The sequence below is a fragment of the Metopolophium dirhodum genome, chromosome 1 (genome assembly GCF_019925205.1).
Source record: "Metopolophium dirhodum isolate CAU chromosome 1, ASM1992520v1, whole genome shotgun sequence".
In the NCBI taxonomy this organism is placed as follows: domain Eukaryota; kingdom Metazoa; phylum Arthropoda; class Insecta; order Hemiptera; family Aphididae; genus Metopolophium; species Metopolophium dirhodum.
Genome location: NC_083560.1, coordinates 87,347,408 through 87,362,750, shown reverse-complemented (window position 1 = coordinate 87,362,750; position 15,343 = coordinate 87,347,408). Strand labels below are relative to the sequence as shown.

The window sequence follows — 15,343 nt, the reverse complement described above, 5'->3', positions numbered from 1 at the left end:
AAATAATAGCAAATCAATTTTTGAAGTTAGCAAATCAAAATTCTATTTTTGGCCGATTTTAGAAAAAAAAATTCCAGCCCACCCACTTTGTCCGAACGTCTCCAAACAAACGCCGGTAGTTAGCAAATAGTTAGCGAAATAATAGCAAATTATTAATTATTATTTTTGCATTACTCTTTTATATTATTTTTAGATTATGAATTACGATAATATCCATAATAAAACTCATATACTCATATACGATATTAGTTATTACTTATTAGGTGTAATTTTTAGTGTTTTATAAAATAGATACGTGTATGAGTATGATTTTTCGTATCCTTGGTGATATGACAACTTCTAAAATATTCTCAATCTGCTTGAGTAGCGTACATAAACCTTTTTTATGGGTGGGGCGTTACAAAAATATTTTCATATCTACATTATATGGGATTTGACCATGTTATAAATAGTATAGTTAATACCTACATCACTTTCACGAAATTCATGCCTGTGTATTATTTGGCTGTAATAATATTATATACTAATTAGTGACATAAAGCAAATAAACGTGTTGTGTTATTTTACCACCTCAATCCAAACTAACACTACGACCGGATCATGATCAACCAGTGTTCAATCATCGTGTATGCATCCCACTCTGTAGTCTGTGTTTTTTTCACACGATTAATGTCTTCTGGTATCATCACATATCGTGGTTACTGCTAATAAGATGAACACGACAAATGTAAATCTATTAACGGACTAAGATATTAATATTAAACAGGATTATGGAACACAAATAATATTTGTTGGGGACTTCAGCACTTCACCACTAGTTTGGATTGAGGTGGTAAAATAACACAACACGTTTACTCATACTCATATACTCATACACGTATCTATTTTATAAAACACTAACAATTACACCTAATAAGTAATAACTAATATCGTATATGAGTATATGAGTTTTATTATGGATACTATCGTAATTCATAATCTAAAAATAATAATATAAAAGAGTAATGCAAAAATAATAATTAATAATTTGCTATTATTTCGCTAACTATTTGCTAACTACCGGCGTTTGTTTGGAGACGTTCGGACAAAGTGGGTGGGCTGGAATTTTTTTTTCTAAAATCGGCCAAAAATAGAATTTTGATTTGCTAACTTCAAAAATTGATTTGCTATTATTTGCTAACTGTTTGCTAACTACCGGCGTTTGTTTGGAGACGATCGGACGAAGTGGGTGTGCTGGAATTTTTTTTTCTAAAATCGGCTAAAAATAGAATTTTGATTTGCTAACTTTAAAAATTGATTTGCTATTATTTGCTAACTGTTTGCTAACTAACGGCGTTTGTTTGGAGACGATCGGACAAAGTGGGTGGGCTGGAATTTTTTTTTCTAAAATCGGCCAAAAATAGAATCTTGATTTGCTAACTTCAAAAATTGATTTGCTATTATTTGCTAACTGTTTGCTAACTACCGGCGTTTGTTTGGAGACGATCGGACAAAGTGGGTGGGCTGGAATTTTTTTTTCTGAAATCGGCCAAAAATAGAATTTTGATTTGCTAACTTCAAAAATTGATTTGCTATTATTTGCTAACTGTTTGCTAACTACCGGCGTTTGTTTGGAGATGATCGGACAAAGTGGGTGGGCTGGAATTTTTTTTTCTAAAATCGGCCAAAAATAGAATCTTGATTTGCTAACTTCAAAAAATGATTTGCTATTATTTGCTAACTGTTTGCTAACTAACGGCGTTTGTTTGGAGACGATCGGACAAAGTGGGTGGGCTGGAATTTTTTTTTCTAAAATCTGCCAAAAATAGAATTTTGATTTGCTAACTTCAAAAATTGATTTGCTATTATTTGCTAACTGTTTGCTAACTACCGGCGTTTGTTTGGAGACGATCGGACAAAGTGGGTGGGTTACCTGAACTTGGCCCACCCAAATAAATAATGCTTATAACTGCCTCAATAATGATTTGCTAACTTCTATAGTAAATTTGCTATTATTTGCTAACTATTTGCTAACTTTTGGTATTGGTTTGGGTCTTATCATAGAAAGTGGGTGGGTCAAATTCATGGACATCATTTTTCATTCACTTTAAGTGTACTTACCTATAGGAATTGAGTCACTGGCCACTGCAAGGATGTGTTACATTTATTTTTAATTGAATTATAAATCATTGTATACAAAAAATGATTCTGATTAGAAAGGACGTGAGCCTATAATATTACAAAATACCTTCCTATATTTTGTAATACATTTATATTGCTATTAACTATTATAGTAATTTATTTCAATTGGTAGTTTGCAGTTTAGTTTAGCTTGTAGGTATATATTATATTAAAGTATTCACTGATCACATCAATATCAAAGAACCCAGTTGTATTAATTAAGGGTACTTTAAAATTATTTGTATTATTCGTAATTTTTTTTCAAAATTATATTCTAAATTGTTGAGAAAAAAAATCGTTAAATCAGTTGAATTTTAAATGAATGAAAGTAACGTGTTTTCAAAAATGCAGCATATTACCTATGATTGTATACTATAGTAAAATTGTATGGTACCCGTTGGTTCCCACACTTAATAACTAATGCTAATCCAATAGGTAATAAAGGAATTCCTTGAAATTGTATGTATTATTTAGTTATTTTGTTTTTATAATGCTGTACAATATTGAACGTTCAATATGGCAATATAATATACCTAATCCACCATCCTGAACTACTGTACACAAGTTAATTGTATAGACCCATGATGACATGATTTTTGTAACGAAATTATAGAGGTAAAATAACCTATATTAGGTATTATATTTATTTTAATTTTGTATACATTTAACCATTAAAACAGTATAATATATTTTTTACCAAAACAATTGTCAAACTGTGAAATTATATTTTGTAAAGGCTGTACCTATACATTATTTAATTTATATTAACTTAAATAAATTGGCACAAAATAATTCTATCTACTAGTTAATAACATAATACGTTTACGAGATTGGAGTCATGATGTTAATTGTACACGGAAAATAAAATTACCAATGTAAAAATCTTTATTTTTATTTGTAAAAGGGCCCATTAAAAATTATTGTGTGGGGGGCCCAATCACTAGCCATAACGACGCTATGGTCAATCAGGGGCCTTTCGGAGTGGTTTTCTTGAGAGCTGACTTGGCATCCATTGAAGTTGGCAGATGCAGATCCTTGATGCATAGGGCACATTTGGCGAGACTGTTACGGTCTCTGCTGTACCTACATATCCGTATGGTGATTGTCACTGCAAATTTTGGCGCATAGAGACTCTCGTATAGTGGAAATTTAATAGTTGTACGTGTGATTGGCAATTATGACACTGTGATGGGCTGCGACTGTTCTTATGTGGTTTCTCAATTAAAATTTACTAGGTACTCTATAGGCTTTGAAGTTTTAAAATAATCCAAAAATAAATTATGAAAATTAGGTTATTTAGTTCTTCATCTCACAATAAACTAAAAAATAGATACATTTCAATACATATTTTTACTTTCAAACATCAACGTACCCAGTTATTCTATATCCCCCTATTATTTCCTTCATTAATAAATATAGTCGGTATCATCTATAACAATGGAAAAGGGATCATTAAAATTATGTTATTATACTCAACATTTATATTTTTTTTATGTATATGTAAACAATTGATTTGTTAATTTTTACCCAAAAAGTTTATTATTTTATTTAGATTTTGTAAATTTACAATTTGTTTACCTTCCAAAAACTGAAAAAATCACATTCTTTACTGATTAAATGTATCAATTAATAACATACATTTTATACAATAACACACCTGAACCATACTAAATAGTAAATACCATTAACACGGCACCGTTAATACTAAAATATCCTAACAAATATTTCGCAATGCTCGACGAATAAAGCAGTAACTAATTTCATAGATAATAAATATATTATTTTTATTTCAATACATATATGATATATAATATAAATCTTAAATAGTGACAAACATTATAAAATAACTAATAAATAGGGGGTTATTTTGGAAACAGAAAATTATTAAAGTACCTAGCTCCATCCATTATATTATATGTATAAGATTGTGACACTGTAATTTTAGTAATTTTATACATACAGATATAAGAATATATTTTTCCATAACCTTGAAATTAAAATTGTCACAGAATCACGACCGATGTGGTGGAGTTGGAAAGTACAGACTGTATACAATTAAATACATACAACACATTTTTAAGTTTAATACTAGCTTTTATTTATTTATTTTTTTTTAAATTACAAATAAAAATTACAAATCATATACTTAAATATTTAGTCTTAGGTAATTTTTTATTAGTAGAGTCTTCAAGTTCTTTGTCTTCATAGAAATCAGACGTAGCCATCTACTTTCAATCTCAGTGACTTGAATCAAATATTCTTTAGTTGTTAATACCAACTCATGGCATAAAATCTATCTTGGAAGTTCTTCAAATAAACTGATATTTGGATGAATAATAACGGTTTGATTATGTTTAACAGTGCGATAATCACCTTTTGACAATCTTACAATGTGATAAAAATAACCAGCAGTTATGGCCTTAAACAAATAAAATATATTTATGTAAAAAATTCAAATTTCTCATGTAATTTGTAAACATAATATTGTCATACTTTTCAAATATTAAGTTTCGGATGGATTTGATACTATATCCATTTCAACACGTTGCAGTAAATCAACTAATTGATCTCTGCTATCCCGAGCTCTGCACATTGATCTATATTGAATATAATTTTCATAACAAAAATTTGGTTAATTGACCCTTGTGATTCGATGCTCCCAATGCATAAAGTTGTTCCAATGCAAGCACCTTTAAAAATAGGGATTTTAAAAAAAAAATTTAGATTTTATAAATTAAATTAACTTACTAAGGTTTCATGCGGTGGTGGATCTAAAAAATCAAAATGTATCAAGTTGTGAATACCAAGAGCCTTTAACACATCAACACAGCATTGCCCAAATTAATTCTTTGAATTTCTGGAACTGTATTGTCTTCAGGTTCACTTTTATAAGCCCATGATGTATATAAGCGAAAACATTTACCAGCAGCTACTCGACTAGCTACTCGACCAGCTCTTCCAGCTCTTTGATTAGCACTTGCCTAAAGTATTAACATCAATGAAAAATAGCATAAATGCAAATCCATTTTTACAAATAATTTACCTTTAATATTGGTACAACTATTAAAGATTCCATGCCAGTACGTGAATTGAAATTATTTTATTTACAAAAACCTGGGTCAATAACATAATTAATATTGTAAATTGTTAAAGAAGTTTCTGCTATATTCATGGCTAAAACAACCTAAAGTATAATTCATAATATTATTATTTTTGATTAAATTTATTATTAAGAAAAAAAATTAAGAATTACTTTTCTAGCGTTGGGAGGTGTAGGCTCAAACATTTTGGCTTGCATCTCAGTAGGTAAATTACTATAAACTGGTAATAAAATCAGTTCTTTGATTTTTGAACCAAGTCCACGAACACACTCCTGAAGTAGTTAGTTACAAGTTTCAATTTCTTCCTGGCCAGTTAAAAAGACAAGTATATCTACGAAGGGCTGTGTTACTTGTATCTGTAATATAGATACAACACAGGCATCAATATAATCTGCTTCAGGCGCTATTGTGTAGTATATATCTACAGGGAAACATCTTCCTATAACAGACAACCAAAATAGATTTAGTATTTACCCAAAGAAATTATAAAATTTAAACAATGTTTACCAGGTATTCTAAATATAGGTGCACCATCAAAAAATGCAGAAAACTTCTGGGTGTTTAAAGTGGCACTTGATATTAATAATTTCAAATCAGGTCTGAATCGTATAACATCTTTTACTGAACCAAAAAAAATATCAGTATAGAGGGTTCATGAGCTTCATCTACAATCATCATACTATAAGACTGTAAATCTGGTTCAGACAAAAACTTTCTATGCAATGTTCCATCAGTCATGTATTTGATTATAGTACGCTCTGAAGTGCAATCTTTAAAACGTATACTGTAACTAACCTAAAATTGTATCAAGTGTCAATATATTAATTTGTATTTCTTTTTAAAATATAATTAGATTGTTTACTTCATTTCCAAGTCTAACAGACATCTCTTCGGCTACACGAGCTGCAATTGACTTAGCAGCAACTCTTCTAGGTTGAGTGCATCCAACTATTTTATTATTTTCTGTGAAACCAGCTTCGTGTAAATATTGAAGAATTTGTGTTGTTTTACCAGAACCAGTTTAACCTTCTATGATAAGTATCTAAGTAAAATAAAAAATGTATATTTTAAGGCTTAATTAAATTAAGTGTTAATTCAAATAAAATTATTACCTGATGGTCTTTAATAGCTCTAATTAGATCTTTTTTAAATTTATATATAGGCAAACTCTTTTTTGTATCTACTATGTTAAGTTTTTTCTTTTGTTTTTCAGTAATTTCCGGTTTTTTCTTAAAAGCAAAAAAAAAAAACATTAAATATAAATTATTTTTTCAAAGGGTATAACATACATCTTCATGAGTGCCAGGTAAATTTGCAGTTTGAATAAAATCTATTTGATTATCAATCAATAATTCATATTTTTCTTTTTCTTGTTTTTACCACCAAATTTATAAACAGCAGAAGACATTTGTTCTTCTTCCCATTTTTGTTGTTCAGTAATTATGGTGCCACTTTCACCTCATACTCCATCTGGTCATCTATGATATCTTGAGGCATCCGATAACGTTGAACATTTTCAAGTTCTCCGGCTATTTCGTGTTCTTTGGCGAGATTTAATAACGTCTTTTTGTGTTAACGATGAAAAATTTCACGTTGCGATAAACTAAATAAAATAGATTAATTTAATAGCATATTTTACAGTATAAACCATGTTAAATTATAACAAAAACTTACACTTCAGCATCAAATAAATATTCATCGTCTATAATATCGGCTTCAAGTTCAGTAACCGTGTCATCTTTTCTTTTTTCGAGATATTTACGACGAGACTCAATACGCAGTCGATGAATGACCATTTCTTTCTCATATTCATTTTCTAATTTTAATTGTTTGGCTGCTTCTTTGTAAGCTTTCTTATCTAACCAATTAATCAATGAATTATACATTTTTTCATTAACCATAAAAACCATGATATTTATCTAGTAAATATAAAATAGGTTATTGTATTATTATAATTTATATGTAAATTATACATCGAAAATTATTTGTACATACAGAATACCTACCATTATTTTAAGCTTTCATTAAATGTATTATATTCTATTAAAATAATTTGTGTGTATTTCTAAGCTTAGCGAATGAATGCATTGTGTTTACAATGACGTGTGTTTTTTTTTTGTCTATCATCAACATTTGAGTTAGTAAAAATTATTGTGTTTTATTTCTTATTCCTTACAGTTTCTATTATTCATTATATCTGTCTGTTAACTATCTATGTTCATTATTTAATATACGTCGTAGTAAACGGATATGATCCGTTACAGATGCATAAATCATGAGATAAATCATAAATTTTTTATTTTGTCTAATAGTTTTATTTGTGTAATATTGACATATGGACTTTTAATACAATTTTAATGTTATCTATAAGACTTACAAGATCGAGGAATAGCAATATTACGAGTTCTGTCTTTGTCTTTTCTTTTGAGCCTTTCGGCCAATTTATCACGTTCTCTACGATCCTCATCAGTGTCACTAGAAGCCATCGTAAATCTAAATGGTTAATAAAAATAAATAAATGCTAAGCCAATTGTTTTGTGAAAAATTAAAATTTATAACGTACGATATTGTAATTTGTATGTTTATTGTTTACACTTTACAGTTTATACAGTCATACAGATAACTTCGGCGGCCAAAATTGTTATCCTCTTTTTCAGTTTAAACGTCGTACAGTGATAACGTTGATGGCGGGCGCGCGCTTATACTATTCAAAATTATAATATTTTACTGATACCTGCAGCCCCTATGACAGCCCTAATACAGTGGTTACCAGTGGTTAGAATAGTACCTATAGAAAACTAATAAAACCTAACCTCGGTGATTCAAGGTTGCTACGGACACTGGACAACGGACGACTTCGGCACTTCGCAGCGGATTTGGTAAATTGAGTCCTATATTATTATTTTTAGGTAAACTGAGTCCCCTGTAAAAAAATTAAATCGGTGAATTGAGTCCCCTGTAGAAAAGTTAAAGAGGTGAATTGAGTCCCTTGTGAAAAAAAATGAAAGTGGTGAATTGAGTCCCTTATAAAATATTTATTCTAGTAAATTAATAATGCTTATTAAATAGGTAATCAATGTCAACTTTTAAATGAATAATAAATACCTAATACATATAATAATAATAATAATAATAGGTAATCAATGTCAACTTTTAAATGAATAATACATAATACATATAATAATTAATATTTTCAATAATAATAATAATAATAATAATAATAATAGGTAATCAATGTCAACTTTTAAATGAATAATACATAATACATATAATAATTAATATTTTCAATACCTAATAATAATAATAAATAATACTCTTGATACTAAACGGGTAAATATTTTAATGATACGAGCTTAATAAATTGAAGTCTACTAATTTCATTATTTTTGTACTTCGTCATTTGTTCTCTTAATATATTCTACTTTTCTATGTTTTGTTTTGATTTTTTGCATAGCTCTTTACTTCTTATTTGAATATATGTATTAGATTGGATTTCTTTGAGTGCATCAATAAAAATATAAATATTTGGATGTGAAGTATAATTTGTAACCATTAGAAATAAAAATTGTTTTATTACGTTCACTTTTCATTACGTCCATTATTAATGTTGATATAGATGTGCTTTATACTCGCAATAACTAATGGTGCACGACTGTTGACTGTATGTATAGGTAGTTTTGAAAACTAGTCTACAGTAATCGCGTCTAAATACGATAAGATAAGTATCTTATTAATTGGTGTGCTTATATGCTTGCAATAACTAATGGTGCACGCGCGATTACACGTATAGGTAATTTTGAAAAACTAGTCTAATAATATACGAGGGACTCAATTCACCGCTTTCATTTTTTTACAGGGGACTCAATTCGCCGCTTTAACTTTTATACAAGGGACTCAATTCACCGCTTTTGAAAAACAGTAATTTTGTTTGGGACTCAATTTACCTACGCCCCTTCGCAGGACACCAATGCGTTGTTGTTTCAATTTAACCATCGTTTTTATTCAGATTGTGCCAAAAATTGCACAAACAGCATTCGAAAATGGCGAAACCGAAAACAAACAGGGATATTAAATACGCACGACGCCTTAAGGAATTGAAAAAAGTACGTACCTATTATACTGCAGTATATAATAAACGAGATAGGTATCTTACGCCGTGTCCTAGGTGAATCCGACAAATGCGATAATCGTTATACGACGTGATCGATACGATTCGCGTTGTCGTCCGTCAATCCGACTGTCGCGATGGTGTCCAATGTAAATACGACGAATACGATAATATTATTGCGGTGGCCGGCGGACACTAGTGGAATATGCAGCAGCGCAGTAAACGGTCGTGTCCTAATATTCTAAAGTTGTATTATTGATATATACATTATACCTATATATATACATATATATACAGACTACAGTGTTGGTTAAATATGTCGTCTCTGCCATTAACTTTCTTAAATAAAATGGTTCTAACTTAAAATACAGCACTTAAGTATTTATTATATAAAAGGTATGTTACAAATTACAAAAATGTATATCAAATAAATGTGAAATTATAAATATTAATATGTTCAGGTACAAAAAAATGAAAATATCGTTTCATACCAATTCAGACATTTTAAAAAACCGTTTTGTTTTTTGAGAGTTTTACCATTTATATAATCAACTCCGGAATAATGACGTTTTGTTTCGATCGTATACCAGGATGACCGTTGAAACATTTGACTACTTAGTAGAAATGATAAGACAAGAATTTAACCTTAAACATACAAATTTTCAAGATCCCGTACCAATCGAAGAAAGATTAATTGTAACGATCAGGTAAAAAAGTAATGCCATTTTTAATTAAATTACAAGTTTATAAACCTATACATTAAAAAAAAAACAAAAAACTCAGTATAGGTATATAACAGAAATAGTTAAACAATGTGATTGTCAAATATGCAAATTTAAACAAATAATAATAATTCAGTGTACTTTCACTGAAAATGATTATAATTATAAGAATAATAATAAAACAAATTCTTAAAAAAATAAACAATACTTTTACCTTCAATAACAAATTATAAGTTATAACCTATATAATATTTTAAAAAAACAAAAACCCAATATAGGTATATAATAGGAATAGTTAATAAACAATATGATTGTCAAATATGCAAATTTAAACAAATAATAACAATTCTGTGTACCTTCACTGAAAATGATTATAATAATAAAAAATTAAACAAATTTTTATTGAATATTAGATGAATGAATGTAATGATAACCTGGTTCTTGTGAAGTATATTGTTCAGCGTTGTAAGTTGCTGAAGCTGATATTTGAGGATCTGGAGTAGATTCTGCGATGTTTGGTGGTATTAAACGTATATTTGAAACATTTAATGTTCTCGAATCAGAGATAGTTATTCTATTAAAATATTTTGAAACTTATTTCTAACTCGAAGCTTTTGGATTGAATCTAATTTTTTAAAATATGGATTAAGACACTGAAAAAATAACATGTCTTCATCGATTTCTGAAGTGGTAACATTATTATTAGACTGCTGTAATAATGCCACTTTTTGGCTCTCGATGTTTAATAAATCTTCTAAATATTTATCTTCATTTTTTTTTTCTTGCGAGGAAGTGAGTGATCAGCAGTATTGGTAAATAAGTTTGTTGTTGACATTGATATTGATGGTGAACTGCATGATTCAAATGTTGGAATACATTCAATTCTTTGAGTAGTTCCTGTTTCAGTTTCCAACACATTTAATATATTCATAGTATTTGAGTCATCGTTATCAATATGGTCTATATCACTATCATGGTCTTCATAAGTGGCAGGACATTCTTGAAGTGTATCTTCTTCGTCCGAAATATTTCCATCTGAAATTCTCGGATTAGTTGTGTCTTTTAAAAACATCATCGTTTTATAATAGGACCATTTTCCCAAATACACCTCAGCCCCTTCTTGCGAATCTCCGGAACGACTTTATTTAATTTTTTTTTTCTCTCAAAAATGTGTCCCGTAAACTTCTCCATTTTTTTTTTTACTTCTTCCTCTAAAATTTAAATTATTTAAGAAATTAATAAACTAACGCGACTAGAAGCAACGAAAAATAAATAAACACACACATCATTATAAAATCAATACATCCATCACTCCGTTCAGAATCTAAAATAATACATTTTTTTATTATTTTTTTTATGTAGGTACTTGGCAACAGGATTGGCATTTCGACAATTAGCGCTAACATTTCGAATTTCAAAGACTGCAGTATCAAACATAGTCATCGAAGTATGTATCGCTATTTGGAATGCATTAAAAAAAAAACATATGCCTATTCCTACAGTTGATGATTTTAAAAGTGTCGCTAACGAATTTTTCACACAATGGAATTTTCCAAATTACGTTGGAAGTGTTGACGGGAAACATATAAGAATAAAATGTCCTCACAATTCCGGTATTATGTTTTATAATTATAAATAGTACTTTTCTATTGTTTTAATGGCTGTCGCTGATGCCAATTCTAAATTTTTAATGATCGACGTTGGTTCATTCGGCAAAGATAGTGATGGCAGTGTTTTGTGTAATGCATCGTTTTACAAACGTCTTGAAAATGGTACTCTTAAGCTACCGAGTCCATGTAATTTACCGAATTCATATCAGAAAGTTCCATATGTATTTATCGGCGACGAAGCTTTTCCGTTGAGAAATAATATTATGAGACCGTTTCCAAGAAAGCAGTTGGACGACCACAAATCATATTATAATTATCGACTCTCAAGAGCAAGGATGACGATCGAATGTGTTTTTGGTATTGCATCTTCGAAATTTAGACTTCTTCTAAAAGCAATAGAAACTAAAGTCGAAAATGCAGATCACATCGTTAAAGCCATTTGCATAGTACACAATGTGATAGTTGATAAGGAAAAAGAAATACCTTCATGTCAAAATCACTTGTCAGACTATTTGTATAAAAATGTACGTGAAAAAAATAATGCTATGTTGGGACTTCATGGTGGTAGATCCAATAACCGTGCTTCGCGTACTGCAATTGACGTAAGAAATACGTTTGTAGATTTTTTTTAAATTAATAAATTAGCGTAAAAATAAGTGTTTATAATAATTGCAAGGTATGTAACTTATTATTTATATTAGTTTATCTTATATTAATTTATTGCATTTTATTATTATTTATTAAGTATAATTTTGCATATAATTTCTATCAGTTTCGTCTTTCTTATGTTAAAGTTTCAATTGATACGTATTTTATATTTAAGATTATTTTTCCTAAACAATCATATTAATATTAGTTAATTGTATTTTTTATTTTATTTATTCTAGCCTCTATGTCTATATCTAGATACCTACCTATATTATAAAGTAGTCAATCAAAGTTATTATAAAATATACAATACGTACTTTTCATTTTTGTTATTTTGGCTACTTCGTCCCATTCCTTGTCAGAAATTACCCTGTCTTTATAATTTTTGTCCCATTTATTCCATAAAACTTTTCTTTTTTGAACTTCCGCAATTAATAATTCCATGATTACGATACGTATGAATCGCACGACGCAACGACCAAAAACAAACTATTTTGTTTTTCAATTCGTAAGACTAAACGCATACGAAAAATCGGACCGTTTGTTTGGGTTATTTTGTTTATTTTAAGAATCGCATCGGTCGCGTCGTATTACGATTATCGAATTTGTCGGCGTTAGAGATATCGAATGGTCTCGTCTTGCGGTCTACAGATAAATTTCGTTTTAAAACACAATAATTATTATTGTGTCATTTGAAAGTGTGACTAATTTTCTACTACTTTTTTAATTTATTTTAACCTTTTTTTACTGTCTCCATTTTACAGAAGTTTAAACCGTACCGCGATAGCCGGTCTGTAAACCTACTCCGGGTGATCACAGGTAAATTTTTGAAGAAGTACTGGGAAAGCCTAGAAAGTGTGTTGACTGGGCAATACAGTCTTGGTGTTGTCAAACGGAGAATTCAGAGGGTAGTTAACTTGGTTCTTAAGAATGGAGAGTACACAGTGAGAGAAGCCCCCTCCAACTCGATAGAACACAGTATGGTGAGCAAACAATTTATACACCTTCATATCGACTCTAAAGCCAACGTATCTGACAATGTGATACATGTGGAAATTGACTCCAAAGCAAATGAGTTTGACAATGTGAAACATGTTAACAATGACTCAAGATCCGGCATGTTTGCAAGAGACAATGTGCTTGGCAATGAGACACATGGTAACATCAACTCAAATTTAAATGTGTTCGACAATGCAAACGTGATCAACAGTTTAAGACACTTACACATTTGAAAGTTGTAATTCAGCTTATTATAATAAATTATAGAAGAATGTATTTAATATAATATATATATATTTGAGTTTAAATTGTTTCTTAAAGGCTCAATTAACAGAGAGCGGGCTGCCATGGTGTACGGGTACACTGACCGCAGCAGGCAGCCGTCCGGTTGTATTATTTTACAGGACCCACGCGGGCAGACCGCTTTCTGTTTGACTGAGCCTTTAAAATGCTTATGAATAAATTAATAAATGTTCTAGTACTGCTATGGCAGTAGAGCTATTTTATTTTTATTTTTTGCATAAATTTATTTTTTGTACAAACAACATCCTAATTAACTAAAACGGCGACGACGACGTGTGCTGTAATTTACAGCACGAGGACACACGTTTTGTATCGATTAGTATCGTTCATCAAACGTTTTCGTCACGCGCAGCTATAAATATATGATAGTGTGTTGTAGGCAAGTCTCGATAATATTAATAATTACTACGCGTTCATGCATACAGTAGTAAGTATAGTGATTGATATATTTTGATTTGTATACCTACGTGCCGGGTACATAGGTTACCCAATCCGTATAACATCATATAAACGCGTTGTCAGCGGACAGAGCCGCGGTAACAGCGTTGTCGTTTTTACGGTTGAATCATACGTTATTGGTATGGTGTATAAATATTTTCAATATAGAATACGTATTAAATAATTAACGATGTATTGAATTATACACTGCTGCGTACAATTATCTTCGATGTCAGATTAAGGTACATCAGTCGTACAGCACCATTTACACAACACTACAACGGGCGAACACAAAAGTGCGGGAACAGCGAAACTGTGAAAGATAAACGAAACTTCCGTTCAGAGTTCGCGGCGTTCACGAGTCACGATCGCCGAGCACAGCTACGCCGCGCTGACGGCGAAGACGACGCACAACGTCCGTACTCGTTTGGGGGGGGGGGGGGGGGGGCGGGATAGATATGGGATGGTCGGCCGCCGGGTTTATGACGACCAAAATGTATTTCCGTACTTTTATCGTGAAAACAACGACGCCGTGGCGGCTCGTAGATTTATTTATTTTTACTTTTTATAGAGTTCAATCAAATAATATTGAAAATTTACTGTTAAGTATTTATATCCATCGTTCTTAAAAAAAAAACACTAAAAAGTAAAAATGATTTGAAATTTCTTATAAAAACTTTTATATAGTTTTTCTATTTTGTTTACTGAAGAACCACCGCAACGTATAATATAACTCAATAGTAATAATTTATCATGTAAATAAGATTAAAATTTATATTAATATTATAGTTATAATTAATATAAATAAATTATAATTGAGAAACATCAATAACAAAAGTTAAAATGAAATTATTAATAATCTAAAAATGTTACGTTCGGGTGCAAAGCCCTGGGTTTTACTACATTTTTATTCAAACACTATAGAAAATATAATATACTTAATAATTTGAGTTTTAATACAACATAAATATATGAAAATACGTCACACATATTTTATAAATCGATAAAATATATTATGATAGAAATATTTGTTTTAGTAAGGAATTTATATTTCATTTCACTCTTTATACAATTATACTGTGCTTAGGTCCTCTTAAACATTATTTAATTATTACCAATGACCACAATCTTCATTCTTCAGTTGTTAATTTTCATTAATCCATCATAGACCTATTAACAAAATAAGTTAATAGCTATATTATGCTGTATGTGCATTAATCATGCCGACTTTTTATAATATTTTAAATTCATAGT

At 29.9% G+C, this 15,343-nt stretch overlaps 1 protein-coding gene and 2 pseudogenes across 1 annotated transcript; 1 reads left to right on the top strand and 2 right to left on the bottom strand.

Moving 5' to 3' along the window:
- Positions 1-3,845: 3,845 nt before the first annotated feature.
- Positions 3,846-14,164, bottom strand: LOC132935256 (pre-mRNA-splicing factor ATP-dependent RNA helicase DHX16-like; annotated as a pseudogene).
- LOC132935260 (uncharacterized) lies at positions 9,302-13,581 on the top strand. The gene is made up of 2 exons (XM_061001744.1): positions 9,302-9,364; positions 13,114-13,581. The coding sequence occupies exons 1-2, from the start codon at positions 9,302-9,304 to the stop codon at positions 13,579-13,581; spliced, it is 531 nt and encodes a 176-aa protein (XP_060857727.1).
- Positions 10,606-12,811, bottom strand: LOC132935259 (transcription factor Adf-1-like; annotated as a pseudogene).
- Positions 14,165-15,343: the final 1,179 nt, after the last annotated feature.

Bases quoted from the DNA above. Each gene is read 5' to 3' on its own strand.
- LOC132935260 (XM_061001744.1), top strand. From the start codon at position 9,302: ATGGCGAAACCGAAAACAAACAGGGATATTAAATACGCACGACGCCTT. The intron at 9,365-13,113 runs GTACGTACCTAT...TCCATTTTACAG, and splicing joins GCCTTAAGGAATTGAAAAAA to AAGTTTAAACCGTACCGCGA.